Raw genomic sequence first — 25,827 nt, 5'->3', positions numbered from 1 at the left:
TCTAAATAATGTCAGAGGGGGAATCTTCACTTTAGTTACGGGAGCATGGTAAATATTGCAAGCGCCCCCCCCCCCCCCCCCCAACACCCTCAGTCAGCCATGATGGATTGCTTTTAATATCGGCTGAAAAGCAAATATGCACCGTGATTAAAGAGAGAAAGAGGCGGCTCTCGCTAGATCTGTTTTCTTGCTTCATCTCCGCATATTCTTTATTCCCCCAGCAGAGGCGAGACGAGTCTCGGCGATGGCGACGTCTGTTGCTTTTTGTGCCACTCCTCGTGTTGTTTTTCAAGTTGTCAAGTCTGACTTATGAAGCTTTTATTTTAAAAGTCCAGAGAACACATTTGTTTTATAATAAAATGTTGTAAAGGCTTTCATGGCTTTTCTAATCTTGTGAGAGCAGATTTTTTTTGTGGAATTCAACTTGGACAGCCCTATGAATGTTGGCCTTTGGTTCTGTTTAGGTCTATTTGCTTGGATGCACAAAGGGAAATTTCGGTTATTGCACATTTCCTTTGATTGGATTCTGATAATGCGGACAAACAATGCGATGTTCGTAACAAGGCTTTTGTGTAAATGGTTTTAAATATTTTAAGCAAAGCCAATTTATAATCTGTAGACTAATGTATTTAAAAAAAAAAAAAATCCTGCTACCAAAGTCCAGTATGTCTTAAATCCCCTCAGTGGCTGGTTTTCTCACATCATGACTCAGATCGTTTAATAACTGTGTTTTTCCAGAAGCTTGCTCTTCCTCACTGTAGTGCAAGCTGTGGCCAGCAGAGGGCAATGTTGTGCTACAGACGGGCAGCCCAGACCGAGGAGTTAATAGACTGTCGGGAGGCAGAGAGAAATGTGCATCTTTCTGCATTGTCTCTCACTGTGATCACTCCATTTGAACTCCCTGCCTTCACAAGGAGCCAGCGGTTTCTTCTCCTATGTGCAACATTATCAGGCCGACAGCAGGGCTTGGGAGAAAAGGCCACGTTTTGTTCCTGTCCATGCAACCTCTGTTTTTATAGGTCTCCAAATACTGTTTGGTGTGACGGAGGAAGCTCTGCACAGAATAAACTGGGATTAACACACACAGACACACACAAATACATATGCACGCATATTTTTTTTTATTTCTCTACCCTTTATCCTCTTGTCCCTTCTCCTAACCGTAACCTCATGTCTACCTGACCTTTTATGCTTACCCTCTAACCCCAACACTAACTGAAGGAGCCCTACAGCGGAGCGTGCTACCGTGTCTCGGTCCCTGTTGTGTGATTTAAAAAAAATAAATAAAAAAAAAACACCACATAAAAGCCCACCCCTCACAACCATGTGCACCAGCATGCGCAATCGCGGCCTTATTACATGACTTCAAAGCACCGACGAGCAGAAGAAGACAGCGCTCCACCGATGGGAAAACATTTGAACATCAGTCACACAATTCCTCCGCTTTTGTTTCTTGAATAGTTGTTCTCCAAAGAGCATGCTGGTTTTCAAAGTGAGCAATCCCACGTGGTTCAAACTTCAGCTCGGAGTAATGAATGCACCCGGCAGTAGTCACACTCATCCTGTAGAGCACAAGTTTGTCCTGAAAGCGTACAACAATGTTCCCAAGTTTAAGCTGTCAGGGCTGTGACGAAGCCACAGCTAAAGCCTCCATCCCTCCCGTTTTTTCTTCTTGCTTTTCTAAAAGGAGACACAGGCAAAGCTCCAGAAAGGCTGACTCAGCTGAAGAACAACTTCTCCTCTGACTCTGGTGTATTTGTTGCTATGCGCTTTATTCACGCCGTTTGTATGTCGACTCTTAATGTAACTTCACAAGAACAGGATAAACTATTGGGGAATGAATGATGTTCCTCCCTGTTGAGAACTGTTTAGATATTTTCAAGCTGATTACAAGCAAACGTCAGTGACGGCAGAAGTCCTTTTGATCCTACCTGTAAGATTTACTTTAGCTGGTTTGATGACGCTCCTCTGTTAGCCCCCCTCGATCAGTCATTCCAAAGACTGGGTCGCAGGAGGTTTTATTGGCCGCAAACTACATTTTCTGAATTTCTCCAACAGTCATTATTTAACATGCATCTGGGCGAGGCCCAGTGGTTAGTATTCCAGTCTTTCGATCAGAGGGTTGGTAGTTTAAGCCCCTGCAGTACAACTTTATACCACACGAGGGGGCCGGATTGATCCGGTTATTGTAGTCTACTTTTAACATTGAATCTAATACGAAAGCCTCGTGTCGACTCTTTTTGTTTGACTGAAAATAATGTGAGACTGTTAACTATCTCAATGTATTTGGTCTTGTTTCTTAAGTATCAAACATGTGTAAATACTCTCAATAAAACATGCTTACATGTTTCGTAATCAATAACTCTTCAAATAGGCTGGTTTACCTATTTAAGATAATGTAAGGTGATTCGGAAATAGCAGTAAAAAAATGTTTTGCTGCTCTTCTCACGATTTATAGATATGGCCCTTTGTGAATTTGGTCCCAATGGTTTGTCGATTTTATAGCGTGCTGTTCCTGCCAGCGATCATATCAGGGTTTCTACCGTTTTGACATTTAGGGACAGGTATTGTTAGAATTTGATTGATCCTGGTATCAATACTTTTTCCATTGACGCACGCGTCAGAATTCTGTAACTAAAAGACGCTATCTGAAAGCAATTAACAGTTGGCCTTTGTGAAGTAACCATTCTATGCATGCCAAGCATTTTCTGTGTTTTCATTCACTTTGTTAAAGTTAGCCCGCTCCTCAGTCCCCGTCCTCGCTGCCAGCAGAAGTAATTAACTCTTTAACAATGGAAACGTAACCGCAATCCCATTAAACAATGAATAGTGGCCGTGTGAAATCATATTAGGCAAATGAACAATATTTCCGTTCCCACTTCCCAGGCCCGATTTAGACCTATTTTCAGCACCACGATTGACGGTTCTCTCCGGCTGCACCTGTCGTCACACTTTTAGCCTCCCGATTGGTGTATTGAGATCGGTGACAACACGCCGTTTCCCCCGTCGGCCCAACGTCAACCAGAGCAGAAGAGCCATTAGTCAGGTCAACCGGAACGAGTGGCGTGGATGTGCAGAGCCTTTTAGAGGCAGCGTTCAGTTGCGACCTTCTTGTTTCCGAACTCACGGTGCACTTAATATTAGTTTCAAACAGAAAGAATGATGTCTTATGGGAGTTGGTGCAAAAGAGACAGTGACTGAAGATGTCACCGTGCGCAGTATACGCCTGTGTTTGCATGTTCTGCCGTGTTCTGTGTGGGTGCTGTTTTCTCTAATGGTGCAATTATTACCTTACACTTCAAATGCATGGGTTATGGGTTTCTCCACCATGAACTGGGGAGGTTTGATAAAAGAAGACTGATTAAAGCCTGTTCTGTGCAAAGGCTCAAGAGACTGTCAAGTCGGCGACACGGTATCAACAACGCCACGCAGATGCAATATTTTCAAGAATCAGCTCCGCCTCTCTGTATGCGTTTGATTTTTCGACATTTATGCATCACAGCTGGTTTCGTAATGTTGGCTGTTTTTGAAAGTGCAGCGCTGTAATTACGACGCCTGACTGCAAACCATTAAATTCGCTTTTGTAAACTCTTTCATGAGCCGTGCGTTAAAACAGTAGGTGATATTTATATTAATCAGGACGTACATTTATGCCCAGCCTGCTCTGCACCGCAATTGTGTGTGATAATCATACACCACTGTATGTGTTGTTGTTTTTTATACTCAACTGTGCTGTCAATTGTTGTCTGTGCTGTTTGTGTGAGTATTTGTTTACAGGAAAATTGTAAATTGCCACTACTGTGGCAAATATATATAGAGAAATATGAAGAACAAATAGGCAGGTTTAGAGAACTTGATTTTGTTATTTTGCAATGAGCAACGGGTTTGGCCAAATGAAATTCTTAATTCATTGAGTAAGATGAATTAAGGATTCATTTTACTCAATGAATCCCTTATTGGCGGCTCTTGCTCCTTCTCTACAGACAGACCATTACATTAGATAAAAAAAACATGACAAAAATGGCCCGAAAACCTGGTGGTCCTGGTGGTTTTCTCCTAGTTTATCAAAAGTCAGAGACGGAGCAACACATTGTTGATTTTCACCAGTAAAACGATACCAATACTCTGAACATCTTGCTCCTGTATGCTCGCTCACTCGTATAAAATGGCCCAAAAGGAGTCCTCCTTTAAACTGCTTTGAGCTCAGATAAACGTCCAGCAATAAAACATGAACCATATTGAGTCTTGTTGTTTCTTGCCTTCCATTCTTTTTTTTTCTTTTCTTTCACAAGGCATGGCACTTCCCACATGTAGTGAGCCCATGAAACCCGCCATATGATTGATGGACAATGAAGCCGCTACAGCAGCACAGACAGGTCTTCATCCTTCCTCGGGCTTAATTCCCTCTCTCAACTGGCGCGCTACACTAAGAGATATACGCTTCAATTATACATGGGGACGGTGGGATCACAGACTCTGCTGCCTGGCCCAAGAACTGATCAATATTTCAGCATCAAGGGGGACCAAACATCTAGCGGAGCAGCGCTGCCTAACAGCTTCACACACTGGAGTGGCACACCCCATTGTACACGACTCTAGTGTGTGTGTGTGTGTGTGTGTGTACGAGGGAATTCAAGGGCCACGAGAGCTACTGCGGGTGTGACAGGAGGGACCGATGAGAGCCTCGAGGAGGTGTGTGTGTCTGTGTGGTGCATATTGACTTGATTCTTGACTCCCTAGCTCTTTTCTCTTTCTGTCACTCCCTTCGTTTTGCCTCCAAACATGCAAACACACACAGCAAATAAGTAAGTAAGTAAGCGAGCTTGTCCCTGTAATTCTGTCTGTGTGTGTGGGTTAGAAAGAGTAAGAAAGAGAGAGTCTGTCCTCCTTGTGCTTTGTTGTTCCCGGCTTTGACATTGCCAATATCAACTTTTGCTGAGATGTACCTTTTTTGAATACCTTATCGAGTCTGGCAGCGTTCCTCCGATCCTTTCATTGTTGTATATTTCCCGCGCTCCTCCCTTTTTATTGTGATACCTCTCGAGCATCAACAGTGAGTGCCCGCGGTTTGTCTGTGAGGCATTTCAGACAGGATTTACAAAATGTCAGGAGACCAAAACCTGGGTGACAAACTAAGACTTTACCCTGCGAGCGCAGAGATCTGTCGTCGGCAAAGCTGGGGATGTTGTAAAGTGCAAATTCTTTGGATGCTGTCGGAGTCAGGGACAAGGCAGCGAACACCAGAGGCACTGAAGCTAAAAGTGAGGAACCGGGGAAAAAGGCTATGGGAGTTGTGTCGATTAGGAGGTTCTCATCGAGTGCCGGCATGTATTCATGAGAGCTGCAGTCAGTGTTGACGCTGACAATAGGTGTGGGCTGCCATTAAAGCAAGCTAGTCATAGGGACAATGACTGCACACCGATACCGACTCTTTCATTTTGCTGATTTCTCCTGTCTCAGGACCAGCCTTGGCTATGATTTAGGGCTTATAACCTGCCGGGACACATGTAACTCACAGTCAACCTTCCCACTGCCTTCAGGACCGTAGTCAGTACCTCGCGTCATCTGTTATACCTGAGTCAGTTTGGAGCATTATCCATCAAGGGCCCTTGTATTGAATGTCAAGAGAAAGAGTCTTCTTTTTCTTTCAGGTTTAAACGGTGTGTTTTCAGACTAATGGCCAGTGGCGACTGGTGGAATTGTTTTTGGGTAAGGCCATTTAATACATTTCAGCAAACATCCCTGTGTGATTCAATGCAAAAAAGGTATCACACATTATTACTTTGCAGTATAACATTTAACCTTTATTCCAACACTTTGACATAATAAGGACATGTTATTAATGACTCTGTCATGTTGTGAAAGTGGGCGGAGCCTCTTCTGCCCTGACGAGAGCGAGAGACCTGGATGCGCGCGTAGTCTGGGGCCAACCTCGGGCTGGCCCTCCCGGAAGTCTTTTTTATGGCGCTGATTGGATAAATTATCTATCCATCCATGTCTCTCATTTATTTCTTTGATCAGTGATTGGCTGAACTGCTTCTTAGACCCGCCTTTTTTGGGCCAAATTGATCTGGCCCCACGACGTGCACGAGCAGCAGAGACGTGCACTGGAGCAGCTGAGCAGAGAGGACAGGCAGGCAGGAAAAGCAGATTTTTTTTGCGCAGATAACCTATTTTATAAATATTACCAGATATATTTCATAGTTCAAAATACTAATATTGACAATTTGTATTATTTATTACAATTTTTATTTTATAATTAATTCTTTCTTTTAATTTTTTAATTTAATTTAATTTAATTTTTTTGGTGGCTCAAGGTGGATGGGGCCGGGCCCCGTGGCCCTCTATTGACCGGCCGCCACTCTTAATGGCATTTGGATTCAAAATCACAATTGGATTTGTGTACAGTCACCTCTCTTTTTGTGGTGTTTGAGGAAGATGGGATAGTCCAAAGTTGTCCCTGAGGGCGACTACATCTTAGATTAGCATGCCATTTATTTGGGATAGTCTTGAGTGGATGTCACCTGAAGTGTCACCCAATGTTTCTTCGAGCACTATCAACAGGTCAGGATTCCCCCATAACCAACACTTTGATTCATATTGCAAAGAAATCTGGGCAAGACTGTCTATTTTATCTTTTTGACTATCTAAAAGACAGATTGCCGTGAAATTAACATTTTTGTACCTCAGGCAATGAACTTTTTTCATTTCGGACACTCAATGACTCAAACACTTTACTATTGTGCCATCCTCAAACCAAAATGTCAATTTTGCACACACAAGTTCTTTCCCCACTTATCTCTGGTCACCACTCACGTAACTCAACTGGTAGAAACGCTCTTAGAGTTGAAGTACATTTTGCTTAGGTTAAACGAAAAAAGAAAGAAATTTGTTTTACTACCACACAATTTAAGCTGCTTATTGTTCAACAACCTAAACAACATTTTCCTCCTTGACTTGGCTTGACATTGAGAGGATCCCCATCGTAAGCTACATAACCTCAGCATGACTTGTGATTTAGAGGGATTTTTGTGAGAGCGAATGAAAGCAAGGTGAAGCCGAAAAGGTAAATGAAACACCCGGGAGTGTGTGGCACGGACATGTAATTGGTGCCGCTGCTGTCAGTGTAGCGAGATGGTCAGCCATGATACTTGTCATAGATTGACTGCTGCTAGACGGCGGACACGGAGCCAGTGCAGCGAGAGACTCGCCTGCATTCAGTCGGAATCTGGGGTGATTAGAGATAAGGAATGTTGTGCTTTATGCTAAACATTTGGCCTCGCATCTGTGGACCAAAGTGAAGTATTTTCTTTGCATCACAGATGGCGTATATGAAAAAAAAGGAAAGGAAAAGACCATGGGATGCACACCTGGAGTTGGCATGCACATTGATGTCTTATTTTTCCACGTCAGGGAATGCAGTATGAAAAAAGATTTTTGAAATGTATCGACAATTGTATAACCACAACCTATTTCTGTCACACTTTTTTTTAACTCAGATGATACCCGAATCATTTATTTCATACAAAAGACCCAAAATTGTCTCTTTTATCTTGTGTGTCTGTGAAATTAGCATTTTTGCACCTAAGGCAATGCACGTTTTCCATTTTGGACACAACTCTTGTGCCATCCTCAAACCAAAATGTCAACTTTGCGGACACAGGTTCTCTCCCCACTCATCTTTGAGTGGGAAGGGAACCTCCCCACTCAAAGATGAGTGGGGTCAAAATTGAGATGGTCACTACTGTCAGAAACAGTATTGCCAAACATGTAAATGTTTTTTGTGTGTTGGATTATTATGCCTTATATTTATGTTTATCATAATGTTTTTAATTATCTGCCTTTTCATTTGTGAGTAATCCACTAGGTGGACAAGACTCCAAATCTGACGTTGGATGCGAGCTCTCGCGACATGACAAATGTCACATATTGGCGTTGTGGACACATTTCGATTGGCACCAAAAAAGTATTGAGCTTCAGTTGGGTAACGCTGGCCAGGCATCCTCCTCTACAATGAAAAGTTGGGCAGATATTTTAAATGTTCCGTCGCCTCAGTTAGAGATTTTTGAAAAATGAGAATTACTGGTCGATGAAAGTCTTTGCTGGATAGAAATCGCATCACTGTCGCCCTCGTTCCCTGAAGGGCTTCCACGTAATTGGGCTGTTTCTCCAGTAATTGCTGCCGTCCTCTCATCTTTGGCCAATAAATCAGCTTTTCCCAGTCCTCCACCTGTTCAGTTTCTTTTTTTTTTCTTTCTCTTTCTGTTTTGTCCCTATGACGTTAACTTTTCTATCAAACCACCTCAGGGGAGACATTCAATGCAGCCCAAGCCTATCTTTTTCCTCGCGCCAGTCACTCAGGCGATAGAATGGAACACCTTTTTGTGCCTTCAACTTCTCAATCGGCTCCATTACTCTGCTTGTTCTTTTTCACCTGTCATGCTTCAGGTTTTCACTCGCTGCCTCATCCACTTCTACATCTCTGACCCTGCAGAATGGCACTCTTTATACAGTATATAAAGGTCCAGGAGGGTATTATGCTAATGGTGAAATGTAGGTATCATTTTTTTTTTTTTACAAGGATTCAACTTCACTCACTCAGCAAGGGATACAATTACTGCTTGGTCTGCACTGTTTTTTAACACAGTAAGATAATTCCATATGACATCTTGGTGAATGAGACCATCTATGCCTTAGATACAGACACAGTGGTTCCTAGTAACTGAGACCCAGGCCGGCATCAGAGTGTGATTATCGGACTAATTGCGATTAATTAATTGGTCAGACTTTGTGTTTCAGTGAAATGTTTTCTCTTTGGGAGGTGGTGTGATTCTTACCTGATCAAACAATAGCGTCTGACATATCTGTTTCGATGAAGTTTTTTTATTTGACACGGAAGCGGTTGGCAGTTGCTCTGGAGCGTTGATGTGGGATTTTATTGCTGGTTAAAGAAACAGTTGCTTTAAGAGTCGTTATTCAGCATCCAGCTTGGCTGAGTCCATCCCATCCACCCTCCCATCACCACATTTGGGTCAGTTTTAGGGGGTCTGGCACAGGGATGTGACGTCTCCATTCTTTATCCCACCTGCAAAGCAGTGATGACAGCTGCAGAAATATCTCAATCTCTGGAGAAAAAAAATATAATAATTAGTTGAGAAAAGGTGGCAGTGATTCAGAGGTCTGAATTTGGACGGGACCAAATTATTTTCTAATTGCGACCTATTTTTGGATTTCTACTTTACATTGATTTATAGGACGCTGGTTTCTTTTCTGTTTTTCTTCATTATTGGAGCATCACGCTCTGCTAGTGTTCCTGTTTTCTCTCTGTTTGGCACTAATTATCTGACCGTTCTGTTTCCTTTTTTGTCCTCTTCATGTGTGTCTATTTTAGACTACAGACAATTTTAAACAGCCAGTAAAGCTATTTGTAAGTGGCTTTTGGTTATCTTTCCCACAGGTCAGTTTCACATCATGTTCTAAAATGTTCGACCTGCGAGGAAACCTTTTGCTAAAAATCTACTTAAGTCTACTGTCGTACATGTACATACTCGGTCCGATCTGCCCCAGCTGGAGTCCGCTGACATTATTGGTCATGAGGACGCCTGGAGCGTCCATCCCTGTCATTTTCTCTGCCTCTCGATCATCCACACCGCCATCTCTCATCCCTCCTATGGCTGGTGACAGTCACAGGATTTCACACAGGGGGAGGATTTGTGATGCTGATACCCGCTGGTTCGGTGCCTGTCAAATAACTTACTGTACTCTCTCTCTCTCTCTCTCTCTCTCTCTCTCTCTCTCTCTCTCTCTCTCTCCCCACCTCAGGCGTTGGTTATGCTGCCAAACTAGCATCAAAGTCAGCCAAGAATCTTCCTGAGTGCATTTGCTTCATAGTTTAGCTTCATAGGACTTCATGAGTTGAGCCTTTGCTTTGAACAGCAAAGTTCCAGGGTGAAGGCCAAAGCAAAGGTATACACAGCAACTGTAGTAGATACAGGAAGAGCTCACAGCTACATGTACACTAGTGGAATGCAGTAAAGGCTGCATACTGTGCTTTTACAATGCTGTATGACATCAGCCTTTATTCACCTTAGTCACGTGTGCATCTCAAGAGTCACATGCATTCACACAGGTACACACATAACATGTGAATAGTTAATACAGGCATGTAGAAATGTGGAGCTGGCCTGTTATCTAAGTCCTAGGTAGCCAACACTATAGTGCTCCCAGCTAGCGTGTTGGCAAAATAGAAATGCCCCGTTTGCTTTTCTTTTTGGAGGTCACGAGGGGTTAAACAGAGCCCAGTCAATTACACCTTAGTTGCTCTGGAGCCTCTATGCAAAACCAATTCTCATTTGCAGCCTCTTCGTCTTGTGCGGTGATCCCCCCCCTCCCCCTTCTTCAGTGCTTGCCTAGTTCCCACAAGTCAGGCATTTGAATGACCACCTTGAGGGGGCAAGAAGAATTAGCCTCTGATTTTACAGTCGATAGTACTATGAGAGGTTTCTAATTGCCACTAAATGGACTGTGCCGCTTCTACACAGGTTTGTGTTCATATTTTCCAAAAGCAAATCACTGATTATCTATCTATCTATCTATCTATCTATATATCTATATCTATATATATCTATATATATATATCTCAGTGTATTTATGCTATGCAAATTATTTAATTATAATTGTCTACTAAATGTCCCCTTCACACCAGACAAGGACTCAAGGTGTATCTATGATTACAGTGAATCCTCCCATTTTACCAGGACAGATGTATTCCTTGCTACTATAGCAAGTAAAATCAGTTCCTTACGAGACAAATCTGAAACTACCAACCCAATCGTCTCCCTTTATCCCTTCCATTCTGTTTTTTATACCGAAGGTTTACATTTCACAGCAGCTTGAAACCATTTAATTTTGCTCCTTTCCTGTCAGAGTTTGGTTCTCTGTCACCTACAAGGGACCTCAGCAAACCCGCCCCCAGAAGCTGCAGACATGCTGGTTGACAGGAAGTTCAAGCAACATGCCTCTGTGCTGATGATGTTTTAATGTCACCACATTGCTGTTAGCCCCTCTTCACTCAAGTTGTGGGGAGGGGGTTGATATTTACCCCCGCGAGAATCGATTACTGCGTTGTTGAAAGTCGCTGCGCACTATAACCTCTCATTAGGTCCGACATATGCTGCGGCTGGCAATGCTGCCGATGCAAGCTGTTTTCTCAATGACGTCTCGCAGTGTTCCCGTGGCGTCGGAAGGGAGCAAGATCTCATGAGATTGCCTTAAACGAAAGTTCTGGGGAAAAGTATAGTCATTTCTGTTGGCCTTGAAAGAGAGACAAACTGAAGTGTCATCGTTGAATATTTGAATGCAAGAACAAATCTGTTTGTACTAAATGAAAAAGGCATATGTCAACAAGTTGTGTTAACAACTAAAATTAAGCAAAATTTTACTGCCCTCTGTTGACACCAGTGGTGGGCCAAGAAAATTGTCATTACGCCAGCTGTAGAGTTTAACAGCTGATTGCCCCCCTCCTCCTCCTCACCCCAGCTGATCACACATCTTTCTCCTCCTTTTCAAAGTAAGTTACGGTCAAGCTGTAGCACCACCATGCTCTGAAGCAGGATCCAAACAACACCGGGCATCACAATAAATCTGTGAGTTTGCATTGTAAAAAGGCCTAAAGCATGCCGTACTATCATAAAAGGACTGTACAAATCAGCTCCTGAATCTGGCATTTAGGTATAGGTGTTTAATCAAAACACTTGACACTATTTTATCCTTCAATCGTCTTGTCTTTCTACAAAATATTCATAAACCAGTCATAGTGGTTTTCTTGAGCATTTACTACATCCTTTGAAATTCAAAATGATTGCAAATCGAGTAAGATGTTTGTTCCGTGGGGAGAGGGTGTTTATTTATTTATTTATTTTCCTGAGTTTGGAACAGAATCAATTTGGAGGTATATCAAAGCAGTGAGGCAGATGAAAAAGAAATTCTACCTTTTGAATTGGAAATCCGTCATGAACAATGTCCACGTTTGGATTGCTCAGAGACTGGGGACTACGTCTTTGACCACAATGCAAATTCCACATTATCGCAAGGGGGAGGAAACTTGGGGGAACATGATAGAAAATGTCGAGTTGATACAGCTTGGGATAGGTTCAAGAGAAGTTCAGTCACGATTGAGGTGTGAATTTGGGAGTTAAGGTTGGAGGGAAATAAATAAATAAACTGAGTGAAAGTAAAGTTTTTCAGTCTATGAATACTGAATGACATGCATCTTGGGATGGGGGATATTTTTACTTCCTCATCTCAGCCAGCGTTTGCTGGAATATCTATCTGCATCCAAATCTGAGCAAACATACAGAATGAATGTTCCAGGACCAGAAATTGTGAATCTCCATTAACGAGAAATTAGTTTGTTGTAAGATCTGAGCAGAGATATTGTGTTTGGATTTAATAAAACTGACTTTTCTCTAAACTTTCGCAGAGTTTTTCCTCACACATTCAAAGCCTCTCGGTTAAGTTACAAGACATTGTTACTTATCCCATTCTGTCTCATGGCCCGTGTTGATAAATCTTCCACAAACATTTGTTAACGTTGCTTTGCATCCAGTAGGAGACTTTCATCTCCACAGACAAACCACTTCTATGAGCTATTTTGTGAATCTCAAAATCTTTGGCAAAGTCCATGTGAATGCATGAAAACAAGCAAACAGACATTTAACTCAATCAAACCATGGCTAGACGGGTATCTTTGCCTCCCACGTGAAATAGGCTCTGTATTTCAAGGTCGCTTGTGTCTACTTATGCCATTTTATTTTCGTTCTGTTGACAACGTCATGTTCTTCTTTATGGCTCTGAAAAATAACAGGCTTTTATTGTGCTCGGGGACGAATGAATCACATATGTAATTTGTGGGTCCCTTTTATCATATTCAGGCCTTTGTGCATGTAAATCTGTGAGGCTCGGCTAGGCAGCTATTTCCAATTTGAATGGCAGATCAGAGCCTGTAAACAATTGCTCCTACTACAAACAGGCTCACAAAAGATCCGACTTTCTCCATCTGAAATTGTGTAAAAATAGCAAGGACAAACCCCCCTCACACACTTAATTCTACAGAGCTCACAAGGTGCTTGCCCGCCTCTTTAATGCGATATTTTTGGTGTCACATACTTACTTATTAGGTATTTTGATCGACCCTGGATGTTTGGCGCTTTCCTTTTTTGAGACCTGCAATGTGGAGATTGACACCACTGTGCGTGGTATCATGACCATAGAGGATCAAACGCAGCACAACAATTGAATGAAATTAAGGTAGTAAGAGCGATGCAACCCGACAAGGTGACGATGATGGAGACAAACAATCGTTTTGGGAATTAATCCGAAAGAACTGCCACTTTCTTTTCACTTCGTTCTTTCAGACTGACATTATGTTGAGTTCAGCCCATCCGTGGTTAAAATGGTGTATTTTCTTTGTATGCTGTGGTAGCGGTTACTATGAGCAGTTAACTTTTTTCACAGTGATTGAAGAACTATGCCTATAATAATAGTTGTTACTTCATATGACATAGACATAATGATAGTGTTCCTCTCATGCATGATGACTATCCATAAACTCTAGTAACTCCAATGTCAGCAGTAATTGATGATGAACTCCAAGCTGGGTGCCATGGGACGGTGCTACTCCATGGGATTGTCAACATGCTGTTCATATAGTTTTGGAATAAGGCAAAACAAAAATGTCCACTTTCTTTTAGGATTGCTTCACACCTGTTAAGTGCCATTTGTTTGGGTTGATGCAACAGCTTTTAATCAAACTAACATAACAAGTATACTGTAACAGTGTGTTAACAGACTTAATATATCAATGCTTTATGGTATAAGGATGTTGTTTGAAGATGTACTGTTTAACTTGCCAACTCTGCTTACAAGCCGCTTTTGAGCCGTTGGTGCCATGTTTAAAAAAAAATAAAAAAATAAAAAATTCAATGTACTGTGGTTTAAATCACAGGCATTGGCATGAGATACAATCCAACCTGCATTCTGAACAAATGAAAGATGTGGGCTTGATAACGTGAACCCTCTCTGTGTGTTTAATGATTCCTTTAGGTCCTGTATTTCCATACGTCTCTGCTGTTGCCCAGTGTAGTGATGGTCCTGGAACTGGTGTCGTTATCATCCAGGCCAGATGGCTCCAGGCCGGCCCTGGGGCGAGGCTTCGCTGTCCTGGAACTTTTTACCAACAGGCCAGTAGCTCAGGCTGCTGACCAGGTTCGAAGGTGATTATCCCATCCTTAATTACAGCAGGTATTAATTAGGCATATCATAAGGAGACGATTGAAGGACAGGTGTGGCTGTGAGATACGTGTGTGTGTGTGTGTGTGTGTGTGTGTGTGTGTGTGTGTGTGTGTGTGTATATATATATACATACATACATACATACATACATACATACATACATACATACATACATACATACATACATACATACATAGGCAGTTTTGAGTTTGCTCTGTTAACAGTCAGGAGGCCAGGGAGCTAGTTCAGGTTCAAGTTCTTGCCGTTGTAGTAAAAACAGCAGTGCACAAGATACAAAAAAAAATAAACACACATTTTTAACCACGTAGTAAAAACATTAGAAAAGGCATGGTTGAAGATGTGTCGTTTTTACTAGTACTTTCTAGAGTTGAGCAGTGAAATGTCAGAGGGTAAGAAAGATAATTTACATCGGTTAGTTTTGATGGATGGCTGACACTATAATTAAATGTAGCTTGCACAGTCTTCGTCAGATGCTTTTGTTACATTGGTAATTATTGCAGCTGCATTCATTCAATCCTTCAGGTTGCTTTCAATGTATCTCCTAGGTTGAATCTACACCATGGATCACCAAGAAGTCTCCTCCATCCCCTCCTGAAGGACAAAGTTGACTGTAAGAAGCTTTTTTTTTTAAAATTTATATACCGTGTATTGTGTAAGTATTTTTTTAGGCTGATTCACTTTAAGTATTTCTCCCCTGAGCAATGCAACACAAAAAGATTAGAAGGCTGCATTTAACTGGATGTTTTTTTAGGCCATGCCATATTTCCTCTGTTCTGTTCTTTGCCATGTTATAGCAAACTGAGCTGTTTATACCAATGATACACTAACCCTTCATATAGTGTGGAAGTGTTATGTCAGGTGTAACGTTTGGAGACAAATCCATAATTGGGAGTGGCCCTGCTGTGTCAATTCATTTTGTCATATAATTAACAGTATAGTAACATATAAGTAACAGAGTGGTGGCTCATGCTTTGATAAGAGAGTAAATAAAGTAGACTGACGAGCAAACACATTTAATTTGTCTAACCCAGTCAAGCTGGCACCACTCTCGTAAAACCTCACTGACTTGGAATAACTCCCAGTACAAACCTTATGAGGAAAAGCAAAATAAATACTCAAAAAGAGATAGCAGCGCGAGTAGGTGCTGACAGAAAACAATAAACTGAAAATGGGGGATGAACACAGCAGTGTTAAATGACACAAAGTGTCAAGTATCTGAATTCTCTCCCAAGTGCCATCCCAGAGTGATGGGGTCAACAAGGACAGTCTAACGGAGATGTCCAACTGAGAGAAAAGACAAACAGCAACGCATTTGAAGCAGCTTGGCTCTTGCATTTGGCTTAAATTGAAAGTATTTCCAGGCAGCCCGGTTCTATTATTGACCATCATATTTTCTCCCCAGGCCAGTTTTGCTTATTGTTGCAGTGTACTTTTTCAGCTATATATTTCTTTAAGCGCCTTTTTTATGCAAGCTGTGCCTCAAGCTCCCAGAGTGATTTCACACTCTGCACGATGTTGCACAGTTACAAGCACAGGTAATAAAGAAAGCTATTACTTCTCATTGAATTCATTAATTACACTGTGGATCTCCCTGCTGGATGTTGACAAGTTTGGTTTTTCATCCGGCCGCGAGTGTGATTCACAACAACTTGATTGGATTATCTTTAAGTATTAGACTCTTATCAGTTCAACATTCAGGAATAAATCTTGTATTATTGAGTTTTTCTACTGAAGCTCAGGGTTGGTCTAGATACCTCTTTGCTTGGTCTTAAAACCAAGGCTATGAATTACAAAACACTGTAGTGCCTCACAGTATGAATAACACTCTGCCCAGTGAGAGCCAGAGTTCCTGTCTTGGCTATCATGTCGCATGAATATTAGAAAACCTTCTCTCAAACGGATTCTTATACTCGCTGAATTATTAACCACATGACTGTTGTTTAGTGAAACGTTGCTTTTCTTTTTGTTCCAAGGGCCATATTGCTGCCACTTTCGCTGCTTTTTTCTGGGCCGCACCCTTTTTTTTGTTTCTTTATATCACTTCCCCTCACATCCACTGTGGCAACAACAGCCCTTGAATCTACTTCTTGACATGAAGCATCTTGAGTTCTAAAACTGTTCTGTGCTGGTGTGAAATGAGCACATTTTCCTCATGATGGTCATTTATGTCTCCTTGTGTGAACGGATTATAATGAGAAAACATGCCCTGGAGGCTGACGTTGTTTTTATTCTTCAATCATTACAAATTCCACATTATTCAGTTTCCCCGACTTTGTTTTTGGGAAATAGCGTGGCTCCGGAGAAGAATAATATCTTCATTACTTCTTGATGTGCCGCAAAGGAAGTTGGGGTTTAAAGTTGAAATGAATAAAAGTGAATGAATTTAAAATGGCTGTATCTCCACACGTCTACCATATTAAAGCCAGAGCGAGCGTCATCCAACATCATCATTGCAGAGTGTGCTTCCTTATACTCCTAAAACAAGCTGATGGCTGAAGGCAAATACAACTGCGTGGCCGGGCACCCTCTCATGTCAGCAACGCTGCACTGAGCTCAGTTGGATTTCAGTTCATTTCGATTAACACATAGACGCAGCTGAAACCAAATCACAATATGTCAGGGAAGAGGGTTATCATTAATTGTCCATCACACGCGCAACAAAACGTTTCTCTGTGCATTCATTTGGCATGCCACTCTCACACAGGTAAACTCTACTTTCCCTTTTATCTTCTTTGGCGCCTGTCCTGCCAGCCGGCTCATATTAGCTAAGACATTGGCAACCGATCACAAACAACCAACGGCAGCTTGTGAACGCACAGAAAGTACCTCAGTGTGGGAATGTGGTGCCAGGTACTTGAGAGAACACAAAATGCGAATCCAGGAAGTTTTCTTTTTTGTCAGGGTGCCCTCTGTGTCGGGACTCTCTTGTTGAATGTCACACCCTGGGCCATTGAAGCATTTTGTTGATTTTCAGTATCATTGAGGAAAACTTTTTTGAAAGAGGCTGACATTGACCAGCAGGCTATTGATTAGCATGAGCCAGTGTTTGTCCCTCGTGGTCTTTGGGGCATTGAAAAAGCGCTTCCAATTATGTCTTTATACTGTGTTCAAACTGTACGAACTTTCCTGGTTTGGTTGTCTACGAGGATCAAACAAACCTCAGCCCTATCATTTACACAATGGAGCTTTTTGTCCGCTCCAAGGCCAGTAATTGTACTCTGTCCTCTGGAGTGCACAGGGAGGTCAACTTTCTGTTCGCTGTTCACAGTGGAAATGTCATCTTTGTCTTCACGCTCCATGGAGAATTGTTGAATGGAAAATGTCTTCTCCGGGTTCTTCTCACAATGGGAATAAAGACAGATGAATGAAAGGAGTGTACCTGGTGGAGAAATCAGGAATGGTACCGCCTAGTTTGATTCCCGGTTTGATTCCCAGCTGGCCAAACCATTCCCTGCATTCCATTCCCCTACTCTCGTTACATGCATGCAACATGCATAACATAACATACTAACACATAGCTACACTGCATAGTGGCTTTGCAAAGTTTTTGAAAACATGGATATTAGGTGGATAGAAAAGTATTTCACTTTTCAGGTCTCTATGTAGTGCAAGGTAAGCTTAAAAAAAAGGCTTTTACTAGTCTTCAGCTGGACAATGACAGGGAATAATAGGTTTTCTCTGGAATCTAATGTCAAACTAGGACACTTTACACATTCACACCAGACCACCGGCTTTTATAGCCAGTGGAAAACAAGGGCAATGTTTTTCCATTCCAGAAAAAAAACAATTAGTACTTAGGGTTGTTTGCTCAATTATTTTGGCGCACACGCAAAGAGAACTGAAAGGGAACTCGTTAATTGGAAAGCGAATATAAAAGAGACAATTCCATTTCCAAGCAAGCTTCGTCACCTAAAACAGTTGGACAGAATTCTGAACAGCACTAGTGCCAACTACTTTAGAAAGCTGGGTTGTGGCTGCGTACAGACTAACTTTTGTTTAACTGGTTGTTGTTTTTATTTTGGTACACACACCAAAAGCAGGGTGAAGACAGTTGTTGATAACATGAATTATGCCCATGGTCTATTCAGTAGGGCTCTGGTATTGTGCTTGTTGGCTCACTGGAATAGCTGTGACACAACAAACAGAATGGGACCATAATTAATTTCATCAATGACGCCTGTGTTTACCCAGCTATGACATGTGGAAGTGGCTGCTGGGAAAAGGTTTTGAATTGTAATACTAAGAATGTGAATTTTATCACAAGATGAGATTCTTACATCTCGAGGTGAAGAGGGAAAGTATTGAGAGACGGACAAACCCATTTTTTGACAGTAAGAATTATAAATAACGGGGGCCCACAGGTATGTAAAACAAATGCCATAAAAATGTAGTGCAAAAGACTCATATTTACATGTAATTGTACAGCATGTTTATACAGAAATGTTATTTCACTGGATGCAATTATTGAGATCTTCTGTATTTCTGTCATAACAAAGCTTTGCAATGACAATAACAGCCGGCCATCATTGCTAAGAAGTGCCCTCACTGCCCAGGCATGTCATTGTGTATGATTGTGGTGTGTTTAGAGGGATGCAATTGGTCAGGGAGGGTATATAGTGTGTACTGGAGGCTGCCAAACACTACATGTTCCTATGTTCTACTGCCTAGCAGGGCTCTATGCCACTGGCTGAGCAACACACACACACATGCACCCACACTCTCCCCCCTCTGGGGTTTACCAATGAATGAGAGATACAACATGATTACAGAAGAAGAGAAAGGAGGAGAGTAGAAAGCAGCCATGAAAATCCCTCACCTTTCAGCGAAATTTGCCCTTTTGAAACCAAAATAGGTGACCGACGTGACTTGTGTAGATTCGATGAGAAATAAAAAACTCCGAACAGGTGCGCGTGCCAGAAAGGAGCGCGAGTGCGTGGTAATATAATATTTTCTGCTATATCTAAGTTAAGTTACTCAGGAGCTCTGTTGACAGAGACTTTGCTAACGTTAGCTCCAGCTTGATAAATTGAGTCATTGAACACAGCAGGAGAGAACGCGACGTTAGCCAGCTCGCTAAAGCTCTGGTGGAAAATTGTTAGCTAACGTTACCGTTTTATCTTGCAATGCAATATAATGCATGACGAGTATTTAATGACTTATTCTCATTTCCCATCCCCCCTCGTCATTGTTAGACCCAGTGACAGGCTGGCATGAAATGGCTTGCATAATACTTATTAAGGAGGCCATGATAATTTTTGACTCATGGTTGAAGTTAGGTTTCTCCAGCTCTTCCCAAAAAAAAGCATCTCAAAATGCATCAAATTGATGCTTTAATATGTGGAATATTTCCTTTTTTTTTTTTTTTTTTTTTACAGAGGAGCATGCCCCCGGACCCTGCTAGAGGGCTAATATCCTTCTCACCTTTTTCAGAGAGACAGATTAGATTTGAGAAACTACAGTCATTGGGAGAATTTATAAAATACTTATATATGAAAAAAACAAGCGTTGTTTTTCACAGGTCTGAAAAGAAGTTATTTTTGATTAACATGTTTCTCCCTTTTCAACATAATAATGAAATCAAGTTATAGGTTAAACACAGGTCTGACCTGTACATTTTAAATTGGACCGCAGAGTATAAGATCAATAGACAGAACACAAATGCTTGAATATAAATTGGAGACAAGTTGGTCTGAATTGGACCTGAAAAAGGAGCACGAGGGAAAAGAGAAATACAGTGGTAGTGGCAGAGAAGTCAAATCATCCCTATTTTTCAGAGCTGGAGTCAGGGTCAAGAAGCAGGAAATGGGAAAAGAAGAGAAGATAGAGGAAAGGAAGTTGCCTTGGGGCTTTTGAAAGTCTTAGTCCTCTAAGAGGCAGGGAGGCAAAAAAACAAGGAAGAGGAAACAAGCACGAAGGGAGGCTGCAAACTCATTGGCCTGTTGTAAGCTTCTCTTCTCGACCGACTTGGAGGAAAGGGGAAGGAAAAAAATAGATACGAAGGATGGAGGGCTGCTCTGGGGTCCTCTTGGTGTGATGAGAGGACAAACAGATGGTACATTGTGTTTGCATTAGCATATCTTAATTTGAATTAACACCAGGATGAATCAATTTATTGTGTGTGTGTGGGGGAGGGTGAAGAGGGGGGGGGGATCGGGGGTAATGCCATGACAAATGCTCCCACCAATATACAAACAAACACATTCTGTTGCTAAGATAAATAGGTTTACTGGTGCCTTCAAAAGGGCTTTTCTTACACATCTGACTCAAAGGCAACCCACATAAGTGTTTGTTTTCACCACCTACGCCAAGCTTTATTGCTGTTTGGGTGAACTTCAAACTTGGACCAAACTTAATGAAGTCAAACAACACTTTTCCCCAGTTGTGTGACTCCTCCACCTGGAACATTTCCACTTTGGGCTCATATTGAGATGTGGCAAACTTTGCTTTGCAGCATTCACACAGTTCTGTTACGTGTGTGTTCAAGATGCGTCTCTATTAATGATTGTTGTTGATTCAAGCTATACCCAGATCTTAACCCTTTCTGCAGACATGTCTACCAGCTGCAACAGCAGTTTCGTTGATATAGACCAAGATATCCGTGTCCAGCTGTGTGTCGCTGTGTAGGTATCTTATTTATTAAGATGGGGGCTCAGCCCTTCCTCGAAGGTCTTCATCGATCTCCCAAGCCATACCAGTCCATATATGGGCCTCTGGTGTGCTACAGCAAAAACAACGGCACATGTGACAGCAAAAAAAACCTATTCCACAATAAATATTAATAACCACAAATGTGACTCAGAGGGACTCGAGAGTGACTTGGGAGAGCGCAAAAATGGCATAGAGCTACACATGATAAGCACAGTTTTGGAAAACTTAGAACCTACTAAATCTACTGATATCGTCAAATACACTGTCAAGCTAAAATCTTGCCAACATGCCGACCAATGTGCAATTTATTTCCAGCAAAAAAAAAGAAAATCTACTTACTTATAGCTGAAACAATATTCAACACAGCCTTTGTTGAGCTCTATAACTGCGTCTTCCCCTCCTGCACATGGCTGCAGCGCAGCGTTCAATGACCAGCTCAAAAGCTGTGGCATTTACAGTATTAGCAGATTAACTTCATTTAATCAAAGCCAAACTTTGCAGAGATACTCTGAACACATAGTGATATGTATGTAGGTATGTAGGTATGTATGTACGTGATGCAGTAGTGGTGCTGTAGTGATGCTGCCAAACACAGGAACAGATGCAAGTCACCACAATCTCTTCACTCGTAACCAAGTTTGCAGTGAAATCCAAAATCACCCCATTTGTTTTCATCTTTATTACTTTCCTCTTTCCCACTCAACCACCTCCCAAAACCACTGCTTCTTTTTTGTCTGATGCCGCGCCATTTCCCCCTTCCACTTCCTTGGTTTCACATCTCTTGCCAAGATGCTGTTCAACTGACTCTGAGGTCCCACACCACTGCTGTAAGGAAATTGGGATGTTGCACAGCATCTGATTGAAACCCAAGCTTGATGCATAATGAATTGCGAGAAATAAATGATGAAAAAGTTGGCGGCACCTGGGCAGCATCTGTGTCAAGAAAGTTATGTGCTTCACTACCTCCCCCTCCCCTTTTCTCCCTTCACACCTTACTTCTATTTTGTGTTTGCATGGTAAGAAACACCCTTTCAACGAAAGCTGCTGTCGCCGCTGAGAACGTTTGTAGAACAGAGTTGATGCGCTGCTGCAACCTCAGAGATTTCTCCAAACCACTTTTCTTTTTTGGCACTTTCTTTTTTGTAAGTGTACTGTTCACTGAGTTAAAAGGTTTGGCTGGGATAAGTCATGGAAAGGGAGGCGAGGAAAACGCTGCAATATACTCCATCTTCTTTCCCTCTCAATTCCTTTTCATTGACTTTAAAGGTGCTTCTATGGAAATTGATGAAAAGCAGAAATGAACATTAAAAAAGAACTTCTTTCACACCATAAATGTATTTTTCCCTTACGTCTCTAAGATACCATTTCTTTCTAATAAATTGAACAAAGAAATCGACTTTCTTCCCCTTGTGATTCGTTTGTTTTGTTACTGCATGTAGTTTCTTGGTAAAACGATTACTTCTGCTCTTCTGAAGAGTAATCTAGTAGCATTAACATATAAGTGATGGATTTACCAGTTTGTTTTGAAGTCTAACTTCATGTCTTAAATTGTTTTTAAAAATGTATTGATTGTGAAGCTACCATTGGGCAATATCGAAACAAATTAGGTCCTTCCATACAACAGTTTGGACTTTATTGCTATACTCCAGGAAATAAATTAGCTTTTCAAGTTTGTGAGGCAGAAAAATGCACTTATGTTTTAAAGCTGACTGACACTGATGTTTTTTTATTGCGTGTTTTGGATTACATTCAGCAATATCCCCGAAGTGTTAGATGTTTGGCAGATGTTGGCTGCTGAACATAAAGGCCAAATATACTCTAAAGCAGACTGGACACAAGATGCTAGCAGACATGAATGTGCTTGCACGTTTGTCAGCTCATGCTGTCTGCATAGTCCATATTTTGGGGTTGATGTTGACATTTGGGTCACAATACACAAGTATACAATTGGCTTTATTGGCTAGTTTTTTCTGTTGTCAAGGCAATGTCCTTTTACACTGAAGTAATATCGTCTACAGACAATGTTGTATAATTTGACAACAATAATAAAACAAAGTGAACAAATTGTGTAATGTATTTATATTTGCTGCATGTCAGAACAACCCAATATTAAGCTTGAGCCTTAGTATCTTTTCTCCAAGCCAGAATTTGAAAGTTCACATTATTTCTGCACTCTGTCAGAGGATCCAACCGTGTCTTGTGATGTTAAAGTGTGTCTCATCTTTTCTCCTTTCATATTTTCCTTAAAATGTTTGGGGGTTGTGGTGACTCTGCTGGGGGAAAGCCTTGCAAGTCGATAATCTTTGCTCTTGCTTGGATTTCAAACAGACCTGCCGTCGCTTTGATGCACGTTTAGGCTGATGTCATGTGATGTCATGCTGGAAATGAATAGTCATCCAAACAACTTGAATCCAGAAGGATGGCAGGCGTCTGTGGAGGCTCTCTTGGGTTTCCACTACCATGTTTCGAGTGGGAGGCAGAAAGCTTTAACACAGTGCTTTTGTTCCTAAACAGTAAATACCTTTTGCCCTGCATACACTTGCAAATTCACAGAAGTCAGCAACACTTGCAATGTTTTTCAACATCACCACCACGTGACTATCTGTCACCTTGTCAAAACAGCCTATGAAGGTGAATGAAGCGTCCTGTATTGATTGTCACTGATGCTTTTGAAGGTGCAATCATTAACCCTGTCACAGTGAAGGATTGTGACACTGCTCGGGCTTGAAGGAAACATATGCAGCGCATCAAACTCCACTTTGCTCACCTTCCAAATCGTCCAAATAACGCCATGGATTGTGGGGCGTTACTTGTCATTGGATGACCTGCTCGAACGTTGACAACCACATTGCTCATACCTCATGCCTCATCGACGCTGCGTTGCTCTCCTACAGGATGCCTTTCCCCCCGCAAGTTCAAAGGTTGTCATTTCATTTTAGCCCTGGAAAACGATGCTTGCAGTGTAATGGAATATCACGCCTAGGTCACCAACACCCAAAATGGAATATTAAAAGATGGTCTGCGTGTTCGGTGTCATGTTTTCTGTGACTCATTGGCTTTTGGGAAAAGATTTGACTCCGACGAACCAATGAGATTGATTCTTTGGGCATGTTGGGGTTGAAGGTGGGATGAAATATATTGACCTCATCTTTACTCAGACAGGCATTTTGTTTGTTTGCCATGAAATGCATGTGAATGAGTTTGACATAAACGTGACGCATGTCTTCTTCCGCAGACGGCAATCTCCTGAAGACTATTGATGGCGCACATTTTGACTGTGTGGTAAAAAAACACCCGGCTCTGAATCCCGCGATGCACCTCCTGCCGGAGAATGTCCTCGTATCTGGCAATGAGAACATTCCCGGGCTTGCCACTTCTCCAACAGGTAATCTCCACATCACTGGGAAGGTGAAAGGTCAAAGCATGAGGGTTACACTCCCCGACAATAACGGATGCTGCTCTAGGATGTGTGAAGATCTTTGACTCACAGTTACTGCTGTAGACAGCCTTCAGTTGGCGAGATTGGACGACTGTGATGAAGCTGTGCTGCTGCTAGATGTGGATGGTGTTGAATAATGTAAAAAAAATATGAATGAAATGAATATATGATCAGGATAAGAACAAAACACATAAAAACAGGAAAATGCGTGAGTCAGTTTACTACGTTTACGTATACAGATTGTTTGCCTATTGTTTCAAAGAAGATTAGTTAGAACACATTTGATTTTAAGAATTCTCTTAGAAATCTCTTTAATTTATTTGCCTTTTTGGCACAAACTACAGCTTTAACAAGATAACCATTTCTTTATTTCTGTCTGGATGTGTTTTGAGGTGGTGGTGCCGATTTAGTGTTTTTTCAGGATTTGGGGCTTTTATCCATTGACACACCTCAGACTTTGTTTTCAGTGTCGTCCTTTGGCTCGACTCATTCGTTCGGTATGTACTCTTTTCAGGCAAGACAAACAAAAAAATTGATATTGGTGGAAACATTCATACAGTATGTAGTGTGTGTGTTCACTGAACGGCTGATTAAATAATTGTATTCAGTGATTCGGTAATCAATAGTGTAACTCCATTTTTACCCTTTGGGTAATTTGCAGATGTTACAAAGTTGAATTAAAACACAAGCTCCATTAATCACAATATGACATGACTAATCCCAACACCCTCACATCAGGTAAGCTTTACAGAACACAGATCTGCAACTTCTCACTTGTGTTATTCCAGCTGCCAAGATAACAAACAGGACATTCATCATGGTACTTAAAAGTGGCCTTTCTTGGAAAACTTAGTTACATCAGAAGTTGAAATGTCTGCAGTACTTAGAAAGTAAGTTTCTATGGTGGAATGTAATGAAGTCTGACAGTGCGCAGCTATAATCATTGGGAGTCAGTGGGAGGTATGGTAGCCGGCTAATCCTCTTCATGTTCTGGGGCTGTGAGCAGCACAGACCTAAGCTGCCTTTTAAGACCACAGCCACCGGTTTGATATTCATGCCGCATTCAGAACAGTCCAACTCTGCGCTCCAGAGACAAGGGCTGCAATGAAACGCTTGATGGCTACATTACTCTTGAAGCGATTAGAATCACACTGGCTATTTCCCTCTTTGTTGTGTCTAAAAAGGGGGGATTGTGGACCTCACAAGCTTTTGGAGCTTCTCCAATCGATTCTGATTCAGTTTACGTCAAACGTCCAGACGTGAACTGTTTTTTGACACCGGTACCTCTGTCTGTGGTGTAAATATATAAGTGGTTGGCATTAGGCGGCTTACCACAAATCGATGGAGCAGTCATTTAGAGGGGAGCTGCTGTCTCTCAGAAAAGTTAGTTAAATATATTCAAAAATCAGGTAAGAGTTGATTCTGCT

The 25,827-nt window shown here is 41.7% G+C and overlaps 1 protein-coding gene across 4 annotated transcripts in view; it reads left to right on the top strand.

Moving 5' to 3' along the window:
• nphp4 (nephronophthisis 4) overlaps positions 1–25,827 on the top strand; it is a 143,148-nt gene that overhangs the window by 5,582 nt on the left and 111,739 nt on the right. For 3 of the 4 annotated variants that reach the window (XM_068598078.1, XM_068598079.1, XM_068598077.1), the window contains exons 3-5: positions 14,104–14,273; positions 14,859–14,923; positions 24,197–24,346. In XM_068598078.1, coding sequence (XP_068454179.1) covers positions 14,104–14,273; positions 14,859–14,923; positions 24,197–24,346 — 385 coding nt within the window. Of the gene's footprint in view, positions 1–14,103; positions 14,274–14,858; positions 14,924–24,196; positions 24,347–25,827 lie in introns of those variants that run through there. The other variant, XM_068598080.1, reaches the window with a different exon arrangement.

This window comes from Clinocottus analis, unplaced genomic scaffold, assembly GCF_023055335.1.
Source record: "Clinocottus analis isolate CAN_PGR_092001 unplaced genomic scaffold, fCliAna1.0.p SCAF_4, whole genome shotgun sequence".
Taxonomy (NCBI): domain Eukaryota; kingdom Metazoa; phylum Chordata; class Actinopteri; order Perciformes; family Cottidae; genus Clinocottus; species Clinocottus analis.
The sequence above is the reverse complement of the archived record's forward strand: the minus strand, read 5'-3'. Positions and strand labels throughout refer to the sequence as shown.